Genomic DNA, 22,849 nt, shown 5'->3' with positions numbered 1-22,849 from the left:
GAGTCATCTGGTGGCGATAAAGTGAAACTGCAAGTGCACTAGAAATGGAGTCGTACTTCATGTGGCTGGGGGCTGATAGCATACACACACAGGTACACAGTGCAAAAGAGTAAATTATATTAGTACACTGCAGTATATTGCCTTTTTGTTCATGTACTTTTCTGAAAAGTAAAGTTCCCGTTCTCTAGACCCACTCTCTGTATTGTCTTGTCTCATGAACTGCCAATCAGATGAACGGCCAATCGGATTTCAGCTTCTATGTGTTGCCATGACAATCTAATCTGCCCAGGGCCTTCAGAAACAGTAGTGCTTGGGTGTCACATAGTAAAACCCTATTAAATGGGGTTGCTTCTTTAACCAATCAGATTGCAGATTTGCCTCACAGAGCCAGCTAGTTGGCCCACAATAGAATCAGCATTTTTGCGTCTTCTGATTAATGATCAGCCTAAAACAAAGCCATCTTAGACAAGCTGAATAGTAATATTGCAATTACTTAAATACTTAATATTTTAATTGCAATTACTGACAAAAATATAGATTTAAAAAACTGCAGTTTTATGTCACTGCAATCTCCACTCACATGAAGGAGACAAAGAGACTGTATGACTGACAAAAGGATTTGCACCGTTCATGCCGTTGTTTTATGAAACAATGCACAAAGTGAACTCTCTTCCAGAATGTTTATCATCCCGAGGCTAGTGGCCATTAGACCCTTGAAATCTTGTCACATTTTAATTTTAATCTTGTGAGATCTTGTGACACGAGATCTTTGTATACAAATATTGTCTGACATGTCAGTACAAGATCGAGATCGATATAGCACCAAATTGTGGGCCCCCATACACTCAAAAAATTTAGCCTCAACAAAAAAAATCAACGCAACAGTTTCCATTAGTCTTTCTTAGTTATGACAACTTAATTTGAAATTGCTTTGAACCAACAAACAATATTGCGTTGCACAAATTAGCTTTTCCTCTTCACTCAAAGCTTATTTTAAGTAATGCTTACTGAATAATTGTTTTCATAGGGACAAGTTTTCAAGTTTGTAACTCAAAAAAATATGTTAAGTCAACTGACTTCATCATTTTATTCAAAGTAGTTTAATTTGTTGTCTACTTAATTATAATAACAATGCACACAGCTTTTTAAGTAGCAGTAACTATATATATATATATGTGTGTGTGTGTGTGTGTATTATGTTACCAAGCTAATTTTATTGAGTCATGGCAACTTGAATTTTGTTTTAAGCTTACCAACAATAAAATTTGAGTGTATATGACATGCTAAATTAAATTCATGTAATAGCCAACATTATTATTTGAACATAACTTAAAAAATAAAGTTAGCAACTTAGAAAGTTTATCTAAATCAATTAATTACATTTTTTACATTGCATTTATGTATTAAATCAAGTGGTGTCAACATATACTCTGAATTACTTTTTAGAGTGTACATAAGCTTACTGGAGGTCCCCTCACCCTAAAAAAAGGGAAAAAAGCAACCTTTTTTTTAAAATCTAGTCCCGTTTTTGTTTGGGTTGTGGAATTTTTTTACATCTTTAATAGTTTTGGTCGAATTCTGGGTTGGTAAACCTGTATCAGTGATGTTTTCATTGTTTCGATCCGAGATTAGCCAAGGGCTGTCCAGACAAAAGGTCCCCAGTGTGTGTGTGTGTCTCCCTGGCGGGGGTTTACTGTCCTTCCCCTCTGAGGAGCTGTTCGGATGGCGGGACGGAGAGGGAGCTAGAGTCTCCTCTCCACCTCCAGCCAGCTGCCATCCTAGTGCTGCTGCTCCTCCCCCTCCACCACCACCACCACCTCCTCCACCTCCTCCACCAGCGGAGCCACTTCTTTCTCATCACATCCTGAGGTAAATAAGGCACATTTATCCGACACAAATAAACGCCTCCATCGTCCCTGCGGAGGCCGCCTCATTGTGTACACCAGGCGGCCTTGGGCGATCGCTCTCTGGCTCGTCCAAGAGGGGCTCCGGACGGTGATTTAGTGACGGCTCTTGTGCTTTTGTACCCCCCTCAAACGTTGCCTCCCTAGCGGTGATTATTATTATTATGCGTCCTCTTGTGGCGAGACCCAAGATTTGTGGGACGCGACGTTGCGGTGAACGTTCCGAACCGATACCGACAGCAGTGCGCTAGCGGGGCGAGACAACACACGGCTAGCGGCTAGCTGGTTCCGATCCAGTGCCAGGCAACTTCCAGTTAGCCAGCTAGCATAGCCACATCTCCAGTTGTTGCTAGCCGGCTAACCCCGGACTACTTTACTTCCACGGACGCTCTTATGCTACTTACACGTCAAGCAGTCGTAATAACCAACTAATTACACAGTGACAGCTGGCGTTAAGGTGAGTTAATGTGGCTATTTTCAGACGAACGCTATGACGGTGTAACACAAAAGACAAGAAAACGAGACACCGTTTTGGTGAAGTGCCATCCTTTTTGTGTTGTTTTGTTGTTAGCCTTCAGCTAGGAGCATGCTAACAAAAAGCTAGCTAGGTGTTTGGACTTTTTGTGTATAAACCTTTGAGGCTACGTTGCTACCAGGAGGGCTGTGTATTTGTGGACAGGCTAAAAGGAGAACAACGGGGGATGGAAGGGTTGTGGCACCTTCAGGGTCAGACATGGAACTTGCCAAGCAGGCTAGCTAGAAGGCCTCCATACAGTATCTACATCAAAATTTAAGGAATAATGTCCCAATTCAAGAGGAACACTATTTGGGAAATGTATTTAACCAAATTAATAACACATGTATTGTTTCATGGTTGCTTTTTTTTTTTTAAACATATTGTTCCACTCCACAGCATTTTGGAGATGTGAGGAACAGGAGAAGACCTTGGTGATATCGAGCAGCCTGCGCATCTACTCGACCCTTTGACCTTATCTTCAGCATGAATGGTGATATGCCTCATGTTCCCATCACGACTCTCGCTGGAATTGCTAGCCTCACCGACCGTAAGTGCAGCAACATCCCTGCATCATATTGTTCTTTTCTTATACTCCCACAAAATGCATTAAAATGTCAATAGCGGCCACTGTCAGGTTCACAGTCAAGACAGGGTACAGGGTCTCAAGAGGGTGCGAATCACCGTTGGAACATCTCTGTGTGGGGTTTGCATGTTCTCCCTGTGCTTTTGTTGGTACTTCCTCCCACAGTGTAAAAATATGCGTGATAATTGGTGAATCCAAATTGTCCTTAGATGTGAATGTTTTGTCTAGATTTTATGGTAATGCTTTAGTTTATTTTCACCATGCTTAACAATGTTACGTTAAAGTACAAAACATCAACATCCAACATGTCTGAAAAGGAGTAGGAAAAATCAGAGTTTATATAACCCAAATAATAATTAACGTGTAATCATAAAATTACCATTGGTTGTAGTTACCTTGTACAGTGATTTACTTGGGACCAGACCAGGGTGTAACCCGCCTCTCCCCCCAAAAGTGAACTGGGTTAGGTCTAGCTCACCTGTGACACTATTGAAACCAGTATAAAAACAGCATCAGTGATATTTTTTGTGTCCTTTACAGTGTTGAACCAACTTCCGCTGCCCTCTCCTCTCCCTGCCACCACCGCAAAGAGCCTGCTTTACAATGGAAGGATCTCCGAAGAGGTCAGCAGCCTGCTGGTGTGCCGGGACGACAGTCTGGTGACTCAGCTGGCGCGTGGCCTCAACCAGGTGTCCACAGAACACATGTGAGTCACACAGCTATCTGTATTGGGTGATGTTTCAACACTTTGAGGAGAACGTCCCTCGGTAGTGTATTGGAAGTGTCTAGCAGCCTAAAAGTGTTCAATTCCTGCTGGGAACACCGCTTTGTAACCTTAATGCGAATTAGATGTTTGTCCGTGTCAGAGTGTGTAGTTCGAGGAAGTGTATTTATTCACTTTTTACATATACACTGTAACCCTACATTGTTAGATGCATGTTTTTGGAATGTGGGAGGAAACCGGAGTACCCGGAGAAGACCCACGCATGCAAACGGAGAACATGCAAACTCCACACAGAGATGGCCAATCGAACTTGGGTCTCCTAGGTCTGTGGCCTGCGCGCTAACCACTTGCACACCGTGCAGCCACGTCAGGTTTCATTGTAGCAGCAACATCCTGCAAGGTTAGCACATTTGAAAGAAGAACAAAAATGATCCAACTTACAGCTCCCATGTCTGCAGCTGACTTTTAGATGTGTAGTAAAGCCTGATTTTTTTCTGAAGTGGTGGTCATATACACTGGTCAACAAGTTTTCTGATGTGGTCTAACTTTGTGGTGCGTGCAGTGGTGGGTCGTGGCCGCTTCAGCAAGGTCTAAGTGCTACGGGAAAAGGTCACAGGGGATATTTGTGCCTTATAAAGAGAAAAGAAAATTTTACGCGCTCACGAAAATGTTTTTCATGAAGAAGAAGGGACAATTCTGTCCTATTTAGCTAGGAGAGGTATCATATCTATGAGGAAGGAGGTTTTTCCTTCATGGTGTTATTAAAACCCAGAACTTGAAAGAACCCACTGTTGGAGGGCTTCTTCTCTCAAAAGTGGAGCAAATCATTGATGTTTGGTGCTCATAAACAGGCTCTAGGGACACACACTGTATTACTGTTCTAACATCATTAAAGTAAATTTTGCATAAAAGAGTATCTTTAAGAAATACAGTCACTTTTCGTTTATCGCCGTTAATTGGTTCCAGATCTGACCGCGATCAGCAAATTTCTGCAAAGTAGGATTCAATCTATAAAAAAATTAGATTTTCAGCGTTAGTGTAAAGAAAACCTGTTTATGACATTCTAAATATGCATTTTGACATTATTAGAGTCCTGTAAACGTCAAATAACACCCCTATAATAGACATGATAAGTTATAATAAGACTAACTCACACGTTAGCACTGGGAAAGGTCCTTGTTATTGTATTTTCTAGCACGTAATGTGGATCGATCGCATGGCATTAAAAAAATGAATGTCAGCCTTTCAGCGTCAGTCTGAAATGCATCTGGCATACAGTACATACCTATGCATTTGTTAAATAATGGGGACTGCTGTACTACTGCTGCATTTGTTTACACTACATTGCGCCACTCTTACACGGAGGCTGTTGGATCCCTGCAGGGACATACGCAATAGCCACTGCCATAAGCATAGCAAGCTAACTAGTTATTCTACAATTGTTTTTTTTTACTTAAGCAAGTGTTGGAAACTGTGAGGAAGGATGACAAAGTAAGAAGCCAAAAATATACCACTTCCACAAGGAATAGGAGGAGAACTGTTTTTGTTAAGGCAATATAATGTAAGGTAATGTCACATCAATGTAACGTTACTGATGCTTAGTGACCAGATTACTACATTTGGTACTGGTACTGGCTGCTGGTCTTTTAATATTTTTGGACTAATAGTCGGCCATTGTCAACCATGAAAGAGTGATCATTAATTAATTGCTTAATTTTTGGACAACAGCTATGGAGTGAGGGAGCGATGTTTGAACCATGATGTAGTAAGGGATGACTGTATGTCATCGGGTTTCACAGCACACAATTGGATGGACATTGAAAATAGAAGACGGCGGTGCTGAAAAACATCATCTATTGCCCACTTTGTGCCTTTGCTGACCGTTTTTCTGTCTTTTGTGTACTTTCACAGAGAGCTGAAGGACAACTTGGGAAATGATGAGCCCGAGGGTGACATGCCAGTGCTCCTGCAAGCTTTGCTGTCCAGAAACCCCAAGATCTTCCGAGACAAAAGTATGACAATGCAGCTCCACACAGGAGGGAAGCTGAAATTCTGCAGACCAAACTTAGGCGTTTGTGCATGCTTGCTCCCTTTTGCCATGAAGCAAAATGGCATAAGGCTGCCTGTTTGCAAACTGAAGGCACATATGTCTCAGTTTTGGGTCTAAAATGTGAAGTTTATGTAGAAGCACTTTGATTCGACGCTAATTAAAATATTAGCACTGTATTTCTCTCAAATATTGTTTACAAATCAGTCGAAATCTATGTGAGCGCTGCTCCTTTGCACAGGTGTGGCACGTCAAGATTAGAAAGCATTATTATTTTAAAGGTGTGCCCTAGGCTGGCCGCAATAAAAGACCACGTGAACATGTGTGGTTTTATCAAACAAGTACAATGCCACTTAAAAAATCCTCTTTGTATACAGCTTTCCAGTAAAAATTTTACAATTTTCATTGACATAAGATCTGATGATGTGATCTTTTTTTGTATTTTTTACTGAAAGTAATGATATATGATTTATGTGTATTTTGGTTGAAAATATTCATATTATAATATTCTTCTTATTTAGGTGTGATACAGCAACCACCCGTTCAGCAGTATAAGATTTCACCAAATCAGGTACACAGGAGTCCAGCACCAAACTATCAGCCAACCCCAGTCACCGCTCAAAGGTCCTCTGGGTAAGATACGAAAGAGAATCTTTATTGGATCCTCATGTACTTATTTTTGAACTAAAATGACATCCCAACTCCTTCACAGATGCTTCACTTCACAGCAGTCAGGGTCGGGGGCGCCGTTCATATCGCAGCAGACGCATTCAAACAGCCCCATACCGAGTCCTTATACTCCTCAGAGTCCTGCTGACTACATGCAGTACAGTCCACCCAGTTACTCGCAACACCAGCAGACACAGCAAGGTGGGTCCCCAGGCAAGTCTGCTGAATTGATGGAATCAGCAGAGGTGATCTTAATCCAGCCTAACTTTGACTTGTAGCCTGGCACTAGAGTCACGACATGAAGAGTCTTATCGAACCTGCTTGTATGAGTAGAAAGAGTGTATCACGAGCTACCCCATTACACATAACTAACAATATGATTTTTGTTCCAGTTGCAGGAAATATTAGAAATCTCCATAGTAAAGTATCTGGACAACTATCAAGTAACCCATCTAATCACCACTCCAAGCCAGGCTCTGATGACGACTATGTCAACATCGCACACCGACTCGGAAATGAAGTAAAATAAAATAAAAAAAAGATTGACACAAAATTGATTAACACTGTAGTGCACATGAAAAAAATCTGGATGAATGTTTTTGTGTTTGGCAGGACAATGAGCAGTCCATGATGGCTGCATTGTTTCCAGTCAAGTCACCACAGTCTGTGTGTTCCCCCGATGACAGCGAAGAACCTGCTAAATGTATGTTGCTATAGAAACAAGTACAAAATAGATGAGAGATAAAGTATGTGTAGTGGAACTATAATAAAATTCATTTCTGCGATGTAGCATTCAATGTCACCTTTACACTCAGTATGCCCCAAACTTATATGTATATTTATTTTATTTATTTATTTTTATTTTACCTTTATTTACCCAGTATATACTTATATGTGCCCAAAACTTTGCACTTCCATACAGAATGGGAGGAGACCTTTTTTCCACTCTATCATGTTGGCCATGCCATAGCTGACTTCATGACTTCATGCAGTTTTAATGTAATGTAATGTAAGCTAATGTCTCAGTGTTTTGTGTCATTAAGGCTGCCTAGTGACCAGAGTACTACAGAGTACTACATCTCACTTGTATTTCAATGTTTTTACTAATAATAGACCGTAGTCTAACATAAAACAGTAATCATTTATAATTTATTTCACTGATGTTTTTTAATAATTTATTTATTTAAATGATGTAGTGACATCAGAAAATACATGCAATCACAGCCAAAGAAAAAGCATCATTCAAATGCCTACATTCAAATATATACTTAAACCTGTGCATATCTGGCAAATGACTCTTCATACTCTGCAGGGTCAAGACCTCTACTCATCATGCAGTCACCTTCTGCCGATGTCCCTCCTGGCGCATCCCCCAACATGCATCATTCTTCTGCCGAGCGCAAAAAGAAGCAGAAGCAAAGGAGCAAAGTTGGTGGCGAGCACGTGGACAAGAACGCCTTGTACGACATTGTGAGATCTCCGGTGAAAGACTCGGCCAGGCTGACTTTAAAGCTGTCCCGGGTGAAGACTACAGAAAAGGAAGAGTATGAAGAGCACTCTCCCAGGACAGAGGTGGACAGCAAAGCTCATGTGATGAACAGTAAAAACGAGTTGCTGAGTGCTGACCAGCAGGACATGGAGTGCAAGTTTGTTGCGGAGGAGCAGGGAAACATCAATGAGAGTGGCTCTGTCTCTGCCGCCATTGTGCTAGATGACGCTGACATCGATGCTCTCGCCGAGATTGAGAGGACAGAACGCGAGTCCGTCAGTGAGAGATGGTCTAAAGAAGTCCAGGATAAAGGTATTTCATGATAGGCGCAAGTTGTATTTGTATTCATTTCATATGCTAAACCAGTGTGTTCTTATTTTGTAGACAAGCCGCTGAAAAAACGCAAGCAAGACTCATACCCCCAGGAGCCAGACGCTGAGGACGGACTCGCAATACAAGGAGGCAACAATGCCAGCAGCCAGTTGACGCCCAAGAAGATGAACGCCGCCAGTAATGGTTCTGCTCGTCCCGCCTTGATGGTCAGTATCGATTTGCAGCAAGCTGGCCGAGGGATAAGGCAGCCCATCGTGGTTCTCGACGCCAAGCATCTGTGCGACGAACACATTCTGCGCTTCAACGCAGAAGCGGCGGTGGATAAAGTTGACGGGCTTCGCTCGTCCATAAATAAACAGCAGAGTGACGACTGTGAGAAATCCCATTTGGGCATGCGTCCAAAGCAGAAGCCGGAATCCAAACACAGAACTGACAGTAAAAGTGACAGTGGCAAAGGACGTGGGGACTTGCCGAGGGTGAAGCAGAACAAAGATTCCACCTCTCGGCACAAGGAGGACAAGAATCACACCAGTCAGCCAGAACCCTTGAGAAGCCCAACCAAGGCAGAGCGTAACTCTGCTCATAATGAAGACAAAGGCAGGGAGAAGAAGAAAATGAAAGATAACAATGACACAGGTAAAGATCGGAATAGGGAAAAAGACAGAGATGTGGATAAGGAAAGAGAGAAAGAAAGGGATAGGCACAAGGATAGGGATAAAGACAGGGATACGGATAGGGATAGACTGAAAGATAGTGATAAAGATACAGATGTGGACAGGGAAAGAGAGAAAGGTAGGGATAGAGTCAAGGACAGGGACAAAGACAGAGATACGGATAGGGAAAGAGATAAAGATAGACTGAAAGATACTGATAAAGATACAGATGTGGATAGGGAAAGAGAGAAATGTAGGGATAGGATCAAAGACAGAGATGTGGATAAGGATCGAGAAAAAGATCGGGATAAGATGAAAGACAGGGAGAAACACAAATTTCGGGAAAAAGATGGAGACCGGGAAAAGGACAGAGGTAGGGAGAAAGATAGGGTTAGAGATAGGGAAAAGGACAGGGGCAGGGATAAGGATCAAGAAAGGGTTCGAGACAAGGAAAAGGACAAGGAGAAAGACAGAGTCAGGGAGAAGGATCCAGATGTGGACAAAGATCGAGCTAAGGAAAAGGAGCGGGATAAAGAAAAAGACAAGCATCGGGACAAGGAGAGGAATAGGGACAAAGTTAAGGAAAGGGTGACGGATGACAGATTCAAAGAGAGGGACGACAAGGCAAGGAAACATAAAATGTCAAAGGATAACAGACATGACCAGTCTTTGGATGTTACGCCGAAGCAGGACCACAAAATAAGGCAGGATGGGAGCAGGAACTTCGGAGAAAGGACAGACAAATCTACGTTTCAGTCACCACAAAATAAAAAAGAGAGGAAATGTGGGGGTGAAAGTGTCCCGGCTGCAAGCAAACAGCCTTCCCTTGAGACCAAACAGAGCGAATTCCCTTCATATCTGCTAGGTGGCAATTCCAGAAGCCTGAAGAACTTTGTGATCCCCAAAGTCAAGCGGGACGGCGTAGATAAATGTCCCCAAGTGCCACACGCCGTTGCCGTTGTTGACAACTGGAAAGAACCCCGCGTTTTGCTGGAGAGGAAGTCGCTGGTTGAGAACTTAAAAAAAGGCTCCAAGCCTGTTGTGACGCTTAAGCGACTAAGCCCCGACGACATACAGGGCATCAAAAAGGAACTGAAGATCACGTACAAGTCCAGGAACTGGTCTTCTTGTCACAAATCTAGAGGTAAAAAAGCTGACGTATGAGTCGAGTATGTAAGTATGCTGAAAGTTGACTCACATCTTGTGTGCTTACAGACTCGTCATTTAGCGAGAAGGCAAACAAGCGCAGGCACGGTATGATCAGCAAGACGCCCAAGTATACTTGTGACTCGGATGAAGAGGAGAGAGATGTTGAGGACGACAATGATGACAGCTCTGGCGATGAGGGTAATCATTCACTTGAACAAAACATATGCAGTATATATTGAAGAGTGGCATTCACAAGCAATTTGCAACATATTATCAGGAAGGAACACCTTCCTTGATACCTGATCCTATACCTGAAATACTTATAGTAATGGGAAAAATGTCCTATTAGGTTAAACAGAAGACAGAGTGTTAATTGCAAGTGGGCGTGGGCCGGTATGAGATTCTGATGGTCTGATGACTTTGGGCAAAAATATCACAGTTTCAAGGTATAATCGCAGCTCTGAAATGTCTTATTTTGAAACATCTTCGTTGGAAAGACAAAAAAAGGTCAAGTCAAAACAGGCATTTTAAATGATATAATAGAATACAGTGAAAGTGAAATGTATTTTACATAAATGGCTAATCCTCCAGTCACAACACCTTATGTATTTTGTTTGTAAAACAAAACAAAGCAACAACATAATCATCAACAACATAATCAACAACATATCACCTCGTACTTTGGTACGAGGTACATAATTTAAAAAAAAAACCTTAAACTGTATTATGGAAAGCAGGAAGTGAACAAATGTAACAGTTACTGATTGTAACAGTACCAGATGGAGGGGTAGGATTTAATAAGCTTTGCTTCTTCCTACTCCTTTTGGACATGTGGAACTGGGAACTGATTATGGGATGCACTCAATTGTAATCTGATGCATGTTCAAATGAAATAAAACCATTACCATAAATAATAATAAAAAAAACGGTGGATGAGTGGTTAGCACGTAGGCCTCACAGCTAGGAGACCCAATTCCATCCCCTGCCATCTCTGTGTGGAGTTTGCATGTTCTCCCCGTGCATGCGTGGGTTTTCTCCGGGTACTCCGGTTTCCTCACACATTCATTCAAAAACATGCTAGGTTAATTGGCGACTCCAAATTGTCCATAGGTATGAATGCGAGTGTGAATGGTTGTTTGTCTATATGTGCCCTGTGATTGGCTGGCGATTGGCCATGTGGTCATTTGTTATGTATATTTTACAATACAGCACAGGCAGAACCAATGTTTTAATAAAGATAAGGAGCAAACAGTTCATCCAGCATTAATAGTCATGATGATTTAATTTTTAACAAATGTATCACACATGAGTTTCACACCAAAAATTTTAAAGCGCATGCAAAGGTAGACAAAACTGCTACTGATTCTAACAACTCATAATATTATGATACTATAGCCATCTTGTGGCATTAATTTAAAAAAAACACATTTAGAGGTTGTCTACAGCCACAGCTGTTTGACCCAGCACTAATTGGAGACCCTGTCGGTTATTTGCTTTTTGGCCTGGCAGTTATAGGGTGGTAATATAATAGTGGCAGTAATTGGAGGATATACAGTCATTTGTGTTGTGACGATATTTTTTTTTCAGTGTCTAGGAAAAGACAGAAGAAAGGTCACGACAAGACATGGAAGCATGAAGCCAAAAAGGGCCGTCAACGCCAGCAAAACTGGAGCTCAGATGAGAGCGATGGTGGTCCACCACCAAATTTAAGTGACTGTAAGTCATTTTGACAAAATCTGCTGATAAAGGAAATATATATATTTTTTTAAATTACAAATGTCTCTTATTTGTTATTCCCTTTTTCAGTGTCCAGAAAACTGAAGAAGAAGCATAAAGAGAGAAAGGCATACGAGAAGATGCGACCTGAGGGTATGTGTTTTTTTTTTTTTGTATTGTCTTTTCAGATGAAGTCATCATCTTAAAATTTGTTTTAATTTATGCTGCAGATTTGATGGATTCTTCCACATTCAAGAGATTCACTGCCACTGTAGACAACATCCTGGAGAGTCTGGAGGATGTGGACTTGACTGCTGCAGGTAAATATGGCTGACATAGTGGTGCCCTATTCGTACAGATGTTTAACATTTTAACTTTTTTTGGATTCCATCACTCAGATGATGACGATGACGATGGAATACCACAAGAGTTGCTGCTTGGAAAGCACCAGTTGAGCGAGTTGGGTAGCGATTCGTCTAAGATTAAAGATATGGGCATCTTTAATAAGGTCTGTGCCATGACCACACACTCAAAATTCAGTAAATAATCTGTGGAAATTGATCATCAATTCAAGTGTGCTTCCTTTTCCACAGTTTCCATCTGAGAAAATGGTGAAATTTATGAACATATTGGAGAAGAACATTCAGGATAGTGTTAAACTTTCAACATTAATGAACCAAGTAAGTTTTATTATAATTTTTACTTTGGGTCTTTCAATATCATTTAGGGCAGCAGTGTCCAAACCCTTTGAAGTGAGGGCCATGTAATGAAAAATGAAAGGATATTTTGTACATACATTATGCAAAGAGAGAGGTCGAGGTTCGATTCTCCGTTTGGGTCTCTCTGGGTCTGTTGGTTTTCTCTGGGTACTCCGGTTTTCGTAATTTTATGGAATTACTCCACATTCCGTAAACATTATGTTGTAATATTTGGCGATAATTGACTGCATCAAATCGTCCATAGATATGAATGTGAGTGTGAATGGTTGTTTGTCTATATGTGACAAAATAGAGCTTGAATAGGCTCCAGCATACCCGTGAAGTCAGATACTGAGCATAAGCAGTATAAAAAATGGATGGATCTTTTTCAATACCAGTGCTCTAGTCCCCTCATGGCATAATTTTTTTTCATATATTTTTTGTTTTTGAAGGGCAACGACTCCATGGACGAGGAGCGGTTATGGCGCGACCTCATTTTGGAGCGTGTGACAAAGTCAGCTGACGCCTGTCTGACGGCGCTGAATATCATGACGTCGCCGCGTATGCCCAAGGTTGTTTTCATCGAAGACGTCATTGAGAGGGTGTTGCAGTACACCAAGTTCCACATGCAGAACTCTTTGTACCCCCAGTATGACCCTGCGTACAAAGTGGATTCCCATGGAGGTCAATGTTACAATCATCAAGTGTGACTTAATTGACTACTCAAAGGCATTAAAAGTTTCTTTATTGGTTTCCAAGGTGGCTCGCACAATTCCAAGGGCAAGAAAGCAAAGTGTTCCGCCCATAAGCAGAAGACGGTGGTTCTGCTTTACAACAAAGTGTGCGACATTGTCTGCAGCATTTCGGAACTGGTGGAGATCCAGCTGCTAACAGACACCACTATCCTCCAGGTGAGGCTCTCATTTTAGGGCTCATGATGACTTCATAACATGGTCTGATCGTTTTTCCACCATGTAGGTGTCTGCGCTTGGTATCACGCCGTTTTTTGTGGAGAACGTCAGTGAGCTGCAGTTGAGTGCCATCGCATTGGTGACCGCAGTAAGTATGACGCTGCGTTGTTGTTTAATGTGTCTTTCTCATTAATGTGTTTTCGGATAATACTTCATTCTGCTCCGCCGTAGGTGTTCTCTCGCTACAGGAAACACAGGCAACTCATTCTAGAAGAGATCTTCAGCTCCATGGCCAGGCTGCCCTCAAGTAAACGCAACCTTCGAAACTTCAGGTAAATGACAGGATGAAGATGATTTAACTCACATGAAATGACATTCACTTATTCTGGCTGAACAACGTCTCTCTCAGATTGAACAGCAGCGATTTGGACGGAAGCGGCAAGTATATCCAGATGGTCACCGCCTTGGTCCTTCAGCTCATCCAGTGCGTGGTGCAGCTGCCTTCTTCAAAGGATGCCGAAGATGAACATAATAAGAAGGTGCACAGCAGGGAATTACTTTGACTTGTATCGTTATTATGTGGAAAACATTCTAAATCTTTTAATATTTGCTTCTGAAAGGTGGACAAAGACGTCTTCATCACAAATTCATATGAGACGGCCATGAGAACGGCTCAGAACTTCCTGTCTGTGTTTCTCAAAAAGTAAGTCATTTTTGGCCACAGCACGACTCGCACCTTACACTATTTTTTTTCTATAGGGCATAATTTAACTGCCATTGTAAAGATTGTTTTTAATTGCACAGGCAATGAATTCAGTTGGGGATTTTGAAGTGGGCGTGGCGGTCCAGTGGTTAGTGCGCAGACCTCACAGCTAGGAGACTAGGGTTCAATTCTACCCTCGGCCATCTTTGTGTGGAGTTTGCATGTTCTCCCCGTGCATGCGTGGGTTTTCTCCGGGTACTTCGGTTTCCTCCCACATTGCAAAAACATGCTAGGTTAATTGGCCACTCCAAATTGTCCATAGGTATGAATGTGAGTGTGAATGGTTGTTTGTCTATACGTGCCCTGTGATTGGCTGGCCACCAGTCCAAGGTGTACCCCGCCTGTTGCCCGAAGACAGCTGAGATAGGCTCCAGCAACCCTCCATGACCCTCGTGAGGAAAAGCGGTAGAAAATGAAATTAAATGATTTTGAAGTGGCTCAAAAGTGTGTGGCAAACACACACTTGGTTTGTAGCAGACAATATTTAATATGCAGCTGTTTGTGTCTTCCTTCTTGGTATTCAATGAATAGGTATACAGTATATGTGAATACATTGTGCACTCGTGCTTTGACAACGGGCTCAGTGGCAGCAGAAACAGATTACGTATCCTTCGGGGGTGATTACTGTGCACTTATACTCAACCTTTTAATATTTTGTACTGAGCAACCAGGACAGATGCTGCCTTTCTTACATCTAAATTCTGTTTATGGTCTTCATCACCTTTTTTGGTAATGGTTTTATTTCATTTGAACATGCATCAGATTACAATTGAGTGCATCACATAATCAGTTCCCAGTTCCACATGTCCAAAAGGAGTAGGAAGAAGCAAAGCTTATTAAATCCTACCCGTCCATCTGGTACTTTTACAATCAGTATTCATTCATTCATTCATTTTCTACCGCTTTTTCCTCACGAGGGTCGCGGGGGTGCTGGAGCCTATCCCAGCTGTCTTCGGGCGAGAGGCCAGCCAATCACAGGGCACATATAGACAAACAACCATTCACACTCACATTCATACCTATGGACAATTTGGAGTCACCAATTAACCTAGCATGTTTTTGGAATGTGGGAGGAAACCGGAGAACCCGGAGAAAACCCACGCATGCACGGGGAGAACATGCAAACTCAACACAGAGATGCCCGAGGGTGGAATTGAACCCCGGCCTCCTAGCTGTGAGGTCTGCGCGCTAACCACTAGACCGCCGTGCCGCCTTACAATCAGTAACGGTTACATTTGTTCACTTCCTGCTTTCCATAATACATACATACATAATACAAGGTGATATGACCATCCAATGACATAATGTGTACCATAGTAAGTGTCAATATAGTGATATATAAAGCACATCATGACTGGTTCAAGACTCTTCATCCTTGTATTTTCTTGGAAAACAGAAAAAAAGCTAAAGAAATAACAAAATGTGTAACTTTTTGAGTGTTTTTTCCCCACAAGATTTTGATCAAACTCTGAATTGTTTGACTTTAGATGTATTTAGCCTCCTTATGCTTGTGTTGTGACCGCTGTGTGTGTGCCAGGTGTGGCAGTAAGCAAGGAGAGGACGACTACAGGCCTCTATTTGAGAACTTTGTCCATGATCTTCTGTCCACTGTCAACAAACCCGAATGGCCTGCTGCTGAACTGCTGCTCAGTTTACTCGGTCGCCTCCTGGTGAGCAACATCATTCCAAAGTCAGCGATTATCCCAGAGAGATGCAATGCGGCCACTGATGGTTGCCTTTCTCTTTGTGCGCTAGGTGCACCAGTTCAGTAACAAGCAGACGGAGATGGCGCTCAGGGTGGCGTCGCTGGACTACCTCGGCACTGTTGCTTCTCGCCTTCGCAAAGACACCGTGAATAGCAAGATGGACCAGAAGGCTATCGACCGCATCCTCAAAGAGGTAGCGTAAACTACTCAAGAGCTCTTGTTTTTCAGATGCCCCTCACTAATCATGTCCTTGCAGTCTCCGGGCCATAATGAGACACAGCAACTCCAAAGGGCTTTGCTCAGCTACATCGAGGAGAAGAGTGAAGTCGATCCTTCCCTAGTGGTGAGAGTGTGTCATTAATATCTTCATTATAGTATCTGACTAAAAGTGGAGACTCACCGTTTGCTCTGTTTGTTTGGCACAGTTTGCCAGGAGTTTCTACATTGCCCAGTGGTACAGGGACATCGCAAGCGAGGCGGACAAGGCCATGAAGTCTCACAATGACGACGATGAGGACCTGAAAGGTCTGTACGATTCCAACGACACCAGCACAACCGAGGAGATAATGCAGAGGGCTGAAATGCGGAAAAAGTTCCTGCGCAAAGTCATCAGGAACTCACACACCAGGTAAGCAACGCGTTCGTTTGGAAGTCAATCTTTGCAATGATGTTTTTAATAAATGCTCATCATTATCCCAGGATCACCTCTGAGACAATGGACTACAAGGACTCCTGTCTCATTGTTCGATATTTGGCCTCCATGAGGCCATTCGCCCAGAGCTTTGACATTTATTTATCACAGGTAAAAGAAGGGTCTTGTATTTATGAAGCATCATATTGCTCACGGTGAACGCTTTCTGTCCTGTGTAGATTCTAAGAGTCCTCGGCGAGAGCGCCATCGCAGTCAGAACCAAAGCCATGAAGTGTCTGTCTGAGGTTGTGGCAGTAGATCCGAGTATTCTAGCAAGGGTAAGACACTCCGATATATTTTTCTCTTTGACATAAACTGGAAAGGTTTGATTTTTAAATACATCTCAGAGGTCCCACAACAGTCAAATAGTAGCTATAACTTATCTTTTATTCTGCTTTCCAGTCTGACATGCAGCGTGGGGTTCACGGCCGCCTAATGGACAACTCCACTAGTGTGCGAGAGGCAGCCGTCGAGCTTGTCGGTCGCTTTGTGCTTAGTCGCCCCGAGCTCATCGAGCAGTACTATGACATGCTCATTGAGAGGATATTGGTAACAATTTTACCCCAAATGACATCAGATGATACGGACATGATTAAGGGCAAAGCCGTGACATGTTCTGTCTGTCAATAGGACACAGGTATCAGCGTGAGGAAGCGAGTCATTAAGATCCTGAGGGACATTTGTTTGGAGCTGCCCGACTTCCACAAGATCACAGAGATGTGTGTTAAGATGATTCGAAGGGTCAACGACGAGGAGGGGATTAAGGTTTGTTTGGCTTTTTAATTCTTCTCATTTAGTCAATATTTATACAATATTTTCTTCCTGCAGAAACTGGTGAATGAGACCTTCCAGAAACTCTGGTTCACGCCCACCCCCAGTCACGACACGGATGCCATGACCAGAAAAATCCTCAACATCACAGATGTGGTACGTAGTTGGTTGAATGCTTGACTACGCTGTGGTGCAAAAGATGTTTGATTTTGCTTCCATTTCATCCCAGGTCCTTGCGTGTAAAGATTCCGGCTATGACTGGTTTGAGCAGCTCCTCCAAAATGTAAGACTAATGAATCACATCTCATGTATCTAGGATTGCTTTTTATTGTTTTATCCTTTTTCATTGTAGCTGCTTAAATCAGAAGAAGCAGCGTCATACAAACCTGCTAAGAAGGCCTGCAGTCAGCTGGTGGACAATCTGGTGGAGCACATACTCACATATGAGGAGCCTATTGCAGGTAAATGCATTTTTTTAAGTCAAAGTTAAGGGAGTTGTTGTTTTTGTGGTTGATATTTATAGTATGTTTTACAGTGGTTACAACTAATTGTAGCCAGTGTTTTATATACTTAAATTGTAGGGATAATACACACAATATATTGTTTTTCAAGCTGATGCCGATAACTTCCTGCTTCTCAAGATCAATACTGATAAGCGATAATTTTTTTCTAATTTAGATTGAACTGTAGTTCATGCACAGCTGGGAGTTACATGTATATGTACACATGTTTTTGTTAATTGGAGCATTTGTTGTATCATATTTTTACTGCTATGAATTTTTTTATGCTGATTTTCTGCTTTCTTTTTGTGGTACAGATTGTGAGGACAAAGGAGTGAACTCCGGTCGCCTGGTAGCATGCATCACCACCCTCTACCTGTTCAGCAAAATCAGACCACAGCTGATGGTCAAACACGCCATGACCATGCAGCCCCACCTCACCACCAAGTGCAACGTAAGGCTTGTTCATTGTAAGATAGTGACATCTAGTGGCAGGCAAATGTATTTTTATTCTCTCATTTCAGACTCAGAACGACTTCATGGTGATTTGCAACGTTGCTAAGATCCTGGAGCTGGTTGTGCCTCTGATGGACAATCCTAGTGAGAATTTCCTCACCACCATAGAAGAAGATCTCATGAAGCTCATCATCAAATATGGCATGACGGTCAGTCTCATTAGCCACACCCTTATATTGTTGCTTATTTATATTATATAATATCTTTATTTGTTTTATAGGTTGTACAACACTGTGTAAGCTGTCTTGGTGCTGTTGTGAACAAGGTGACGCACAACTACAAGTTTGTTTGGGCTTGTTTCAATCGCTTCTATGGTAAGATCGAAGTCTATCTAAGTTAACATAACAATGTGCATAACCAAACATAACATGTTAGGATTTTTGTTTTTGTTTTGTTTTTTTACTCTGTTTGTCTCACTGTGCAGGTGCTTTGGCTAAACTCAAGACCCAGCATCAGGAAGACCCCAACAGCTCCACTCTGGTCACCAACAAACCCACGCTGCTACGCTCACTGTTTACAGTGGGAGCTTTATGTCGACACTTTGATTTTGACCAAGAGGAGTTCAAAGGCGCAAACAAGGTAAATGTCAGCTCTTCGCATCAACTGAGGCAACTCAGACTCTTTAACTGTGATATTTTTGTTTTTTTACAGATCGTCATAAAGGACAAAGTGTTGGAGCTTCTCCTGTACTTCACTGTCCACAAAGATGAAGAAGTCCAGATGAAGGCCTTGATAGGTTTAGGTATTTTGGCAGTTTTAACATACAGTATGTCTCGTCATGAATGTTCCACAGCATATAAATGATTCCTCTGGTTTCAGGCTTCCAGTTTATCATGCACCCGGAGCTCATGTTTGTGCAAGACGTGAAGAGCCTCTACAATACCACCCTCTCTGATGAGCACTGCTTAGTCAGTCTGAAGATCCAGGTTCTTAAAAACCTACAGACATACCTACAGGAGGAGGACTCAAGGATGCAGGAGGCTGATCGCGAATGTGAGTCCCAATTCATAAATTATTATCCTTTGATGTCTCACATCACTAAAATTGATTGTTTTTTTATTGTTTATATTCAGGGAAGGATAAGGCCAAACAGGAGGATCTGAAGGAGATGGGTGACATCTCCTCGGGCATGAGCAGCTCCATCATCCAGATCTACCTGAAGCATGTGCTGGAGTCCTTCCTCCACACCCAGTCCACCGTGCGACACTTTGCTTTGAGCGTCATCACGCTGACCCTCAGCCAGGGCCTCATCCACCCTGTGCAGGTAAATCTGATGATTAAAATGCCAAACCACTTCTTACAAGCCCAATCACAAGCTTTTCAAACCACAAACATTTTTTTTATTTTATTTTTCCAGTGCGTACCATACTTGATTGCCATGGGAACCGACCCTGAGCCGACCATGAAGAACAAGGCTGATCAACAGCTGGTGGAGATTGACAAGAAATATTCAGGCTTTATCCATGTGAGTACACATTTTAGGGCACTTTGAAACCTTGCGTACAAAGTATACTAGCAGTTACTTGGGCGAGAGGCGGGGTACACCCTGGACTGGTCGCCAGCCAATCACAGGGCACATATAGACAAACAACCATTCACACTCACATTCATACCTATGGACAATTTGGAGTCGCCAATTAACCTAGCATGTTTTTGGAATGTGGGAGGAAACCGGAGTATCCTGGGAAAACCCACACATACACACACGCACACACACACACACACACACAATTTCACAGTATATAATAATAACTATGAATTTGTTTTATGTTGACACAGGTGCCATCATGTTACCAGGACACACCCCTACTCACTACAAGACAAAAAACTCAAAAATACAATTTTAAACATTTTATTCTAACTGTTGACTTCTTTATCAACAGATGAAAGCCGTAGCAGGGCTGAAGTTATCCTATCAGGTCCAACGAGCCATCGTTGGATCCACAGATGTGGTCCTTCGAGGTTTCCGCCACCAAGACACCGACTCTGCCCTTTGCTCCCACTTGTACACTTTGGTCCGGGGGAACCGTCAACATCGGCGAGCTTTCCTCATTTCGCTGCTGAACATGTTTGACGACAGCTCTGTGAGTCCAGTTTATTCCTGAATTGGTATATTTTGGCACAGCCGGGATAAGACATGAATATTGTATTTTGCTCCTGCAGAGAACAGAGGTGAACTTGCTGCTCTTTGTAGCAGACAACCTGGCCTGCTTCCCTTACCAGACGCAGGAGGAGCCTCTTTTCATCATGCACCATGTGGACATCACTCTGTCTGTCTCTGGGAGTAACCTGCTTCAGTCTTTCAAGGAGGTAAGAAATCACTTGAAGCTTTTCCTTGATGCAATCTCAAATACACTATGCTCTCTGTGTAGTGTCTAAGAAAAGGACCGCTGCCAAAGCCTAAGAAGACGAAGAAGATAAAGAAGAAAAAGAAGAAGAAACCCAGGAAGATGCGAGAAAGCTCAGATGATGACAGCCAAGGGAGCAGTAGCCAATCCAGCAGTAGCAGCAGCAGCAGTAGCAGCAGCAGCAGCAGCAGTGATGAGGAGGACAAGAAGGTCCACGGGCGGAAAAAGGCGGATTCTGACTCCGACATGGATGACGAGGACGTCGTCATGGCCCGGCTCCCTGAGGACTCAAAGCCTCTGCTGGACTTTTCCATTGCTTCCCAGGGAATCCTGCTGCTGCTCATGCTCAAGCAGCATCTGAAGAATCTATACGGCTTCTCAGACAGGTCAGTAGGACTGCAATTTTTTCTATATGATAGATAATTGGTTGTGCAGAAGTGTAATAAACTCACATTATTTTACAGCAAAATCCAGAAGTACTCGCCAACAGAGTCGGCCAAAGTGTACGACAAGGCCGTAAACAGGAAATCCAAGGTGCACTTCAACCCCCGCCAGACTATGGACTTCCTCAAGGGTGGTCTTAGCAGCACGACTATCAGCAAAGAAACCAAGAGGGATATTGTCAAACAGTATTTAGATGTAAGCATTTTACTTCTTTAAGGGGCGTATTCACTTTTAAACCCGTGGATCTAAGTTTAGAGTTTATTTGGTTGATTGGGGACTTTGTGTTGCAGTTCAAAGTGCTGATGGAGCACCTCGATCGTGAGGAAGAGGAAGAGGATGGCGAAGCCAACGCCAATGCCAGAAACAAGGCGATTACCTCGCTGCTAAGAGGGCCCAAACCCCGAAACCACAACCACAACAATCACACGGCGCCAGCTGAGTCAGATGATGAGGAGAGCGAGGATGAAGATCCCCCACCGGTAATATATTGTAAAATTACAATATTACACCATTTGGAAATGTATAATGTTTTTTGGAGTATTTATTAAAAAGGAAGCTTTATATAATATAAATGTATATTTAATAATATGTATCAAAATATAAGAATTCTAATATATGATACAACATAGTAGGCATCATAATATTTACCAGTAAATCCATGGTGTTTGTCCAAATATTTTTCCAAAATAATATTTTTTCAAAGAAATTATAATGACAATGTTACAATATAGTATGTTTTATAATAAATATCTATATTTATCAATATATTTTTTATAATTTACCAATACCGTCAAATGTATTGTTTAATTTATTAAGTAAAGGTAATTTAAATCACTAGGGAAAAGGCAGAGGATGCCTTTTTGAAGACGTACCGTACTTATGTCTCATCAAAGGGAGAAAAATGTACATTGTTGTAAGGTATAGCATTGTTTCTTCCTGTATCCACAGCAAAAGTCAAAAAGAGGTGACGACTCAGCAGAGGATTCTGCCAACATGAACGAGAGGGTGGAGGCGATGGACGTCGTCGCCATCTGCTGTCCCAAATACAAAGACCGACCGCAGATCGCCCGGGTGGTCCAGAAGACCAAAAGTGGCTACAGTATACACTGGATGTCCGGTTCTTACTCAGGGCCATGGGTTGTGGCCAAGAAACGAGACGGTCGCAAGAAGGTGCCTTGGGTGGACAATATCAAGGAGTCAGACATTATTTATAAGAAAATCTCCTTAACTAGTGGACTGAAGCTTACAAACAAAGTGGCACAGACGTTACGGGCACTATATGCCGCCAAGGACGGGACAAAGCATTGATCATCTGAAATCATTCACACACACACACACACACACACATACAGACCTTTGGCAGCCCACGTGGATCCAGTATGTTACAGAGACATTCAAATCTCTTTTCTATTTAAGGACCTAATAGAGGAACATAAGAAACATACCAGAAGGAAATGTTTTGGGGAAAACATTGGCGTGGGAGCTCCTTCGCTGTTGTGCAGCAACTCGGTTCATTTTTACTCCCACTGACTTGTATTATAGTTGAACTAAAATATGTTTATATCTGAACATAATTCTGTAAAAAAAAAAAGAAAGTGAATGTTGGAAATTAGTGTATTGACCATGTTCTTAATAAAGTGTTTTTGGACTTTAAAACAGCACTCTGTTGACTTATTCATGAAACTGATTCATCAAACTGTAACAGAAGAATGTAACA

The 22,849-nt window shown here is 42.3% G+C and overlaps 1 protein-coding gene across 2 annotated transcripts; it reads left to right on the top strand.

The window, feature by feature from the left end:
• Window positions 1–1,731: 1,731 nt before the first annotated feature.
• On the top strand, window positions 1,732–22,788 carry LOC131113003 (nipped-B-like protein B). 2 transcript variants are annotated; one of them, XM_058064214.2, is made up of 47 exons: window positions 1,732–1,869; window positions 2,818–2,968; window positions 3,545–3,710; window positions 5,640–5,740; window positions 6,297–6,408; window positions 6,488–6,645; window positions 6,837–6,964; window positions 7,057–7,147; window positions 7,757–8,245; window positions 8,318–10,063; window positions 10,135–10,266; window positions 11,656–11,784; window positions 11,875–11,937; window positions 12,015–12,104; window positions 12,183–12,292; window positions 12,378–12,464; window positions 12,935–13,166; window positions 13,242–13,393; window positions 13,461–13,541; window positions 13,625–13,725; window positions 13,803–13,932; window positions 14,014–14,096; window positions 15,694–15,826; window positions 15,912–16,055; window positions 16,119–16,205; window positions 16,288–16,490; window positions 16,562–16,664; window positions 16,733–16,831; window positions 16,956–17,102; window positions 17,184–17,318; window positions 17,382–17,480; window positions 17,554–17,607; window positions 17,677–17,785; window positions 18,142–18,278; window positions 18,349–18,489; window positions 18,561–18,654; window positions 18,765–18,919; window positions 18,992–19,082; window positions 19,160–19,333; window positions 19,414–19,604; window positions 19,698–19,805; window positions 20,224–20,424; window positions 20,504–20,650; window positions 20,713–21,074; window positions 21,153–21,327; window positions 21,423–21,611; window positions 22,081–22,788. In XM_058064214.2, exons 2-47 carry the CDS (start codon window positions 2,905–2,907, stop codon window positions 22,438–22,440), a joined length of 8,283 nt encoding a protein of 2,760 aa, XP_057920197.2. In that variant the 5' UTR covers window positions 1,732–1,869; window positions 2,818–2,904; the 3' UTR covers window positions 22,441–22,788. The 2 variants fall into 2 exon arrangements, with proteins under 2 accessions (XP_057920197.2, XP_057920196.2); XM_058064213.2 differs by lacking the exon at window positions 1,732–1,869 and adding an exon at window positions 1,943–2,361.
• The last annotated feature ends 61 nt before the right edge of the window (window positions 22,789–22,849 follow it).

Source organism: Doryrhamphus excisus, linkage group LG10 (assembly GCF_037039965.1).
Source record: "Doryrhamphus excisus strain RoL-2023G ecotype Guam linkage group LG10, RoL_Dexc_Guam_v1.1, whole genome shotgun sequence".
In the NCBI taxonomy this organism is placed as follows: Eukaryota; Metazoa; Chordata; class Actinopteri; order Syngnathiformes; family Syngnathidae; genus Doryrhamphus; species Doryrhamphus excisus.
Note: the sequence above shows the minus strand (reverse complement) of the source record. Positions and strands in the feature narration are given on the sequence as shown.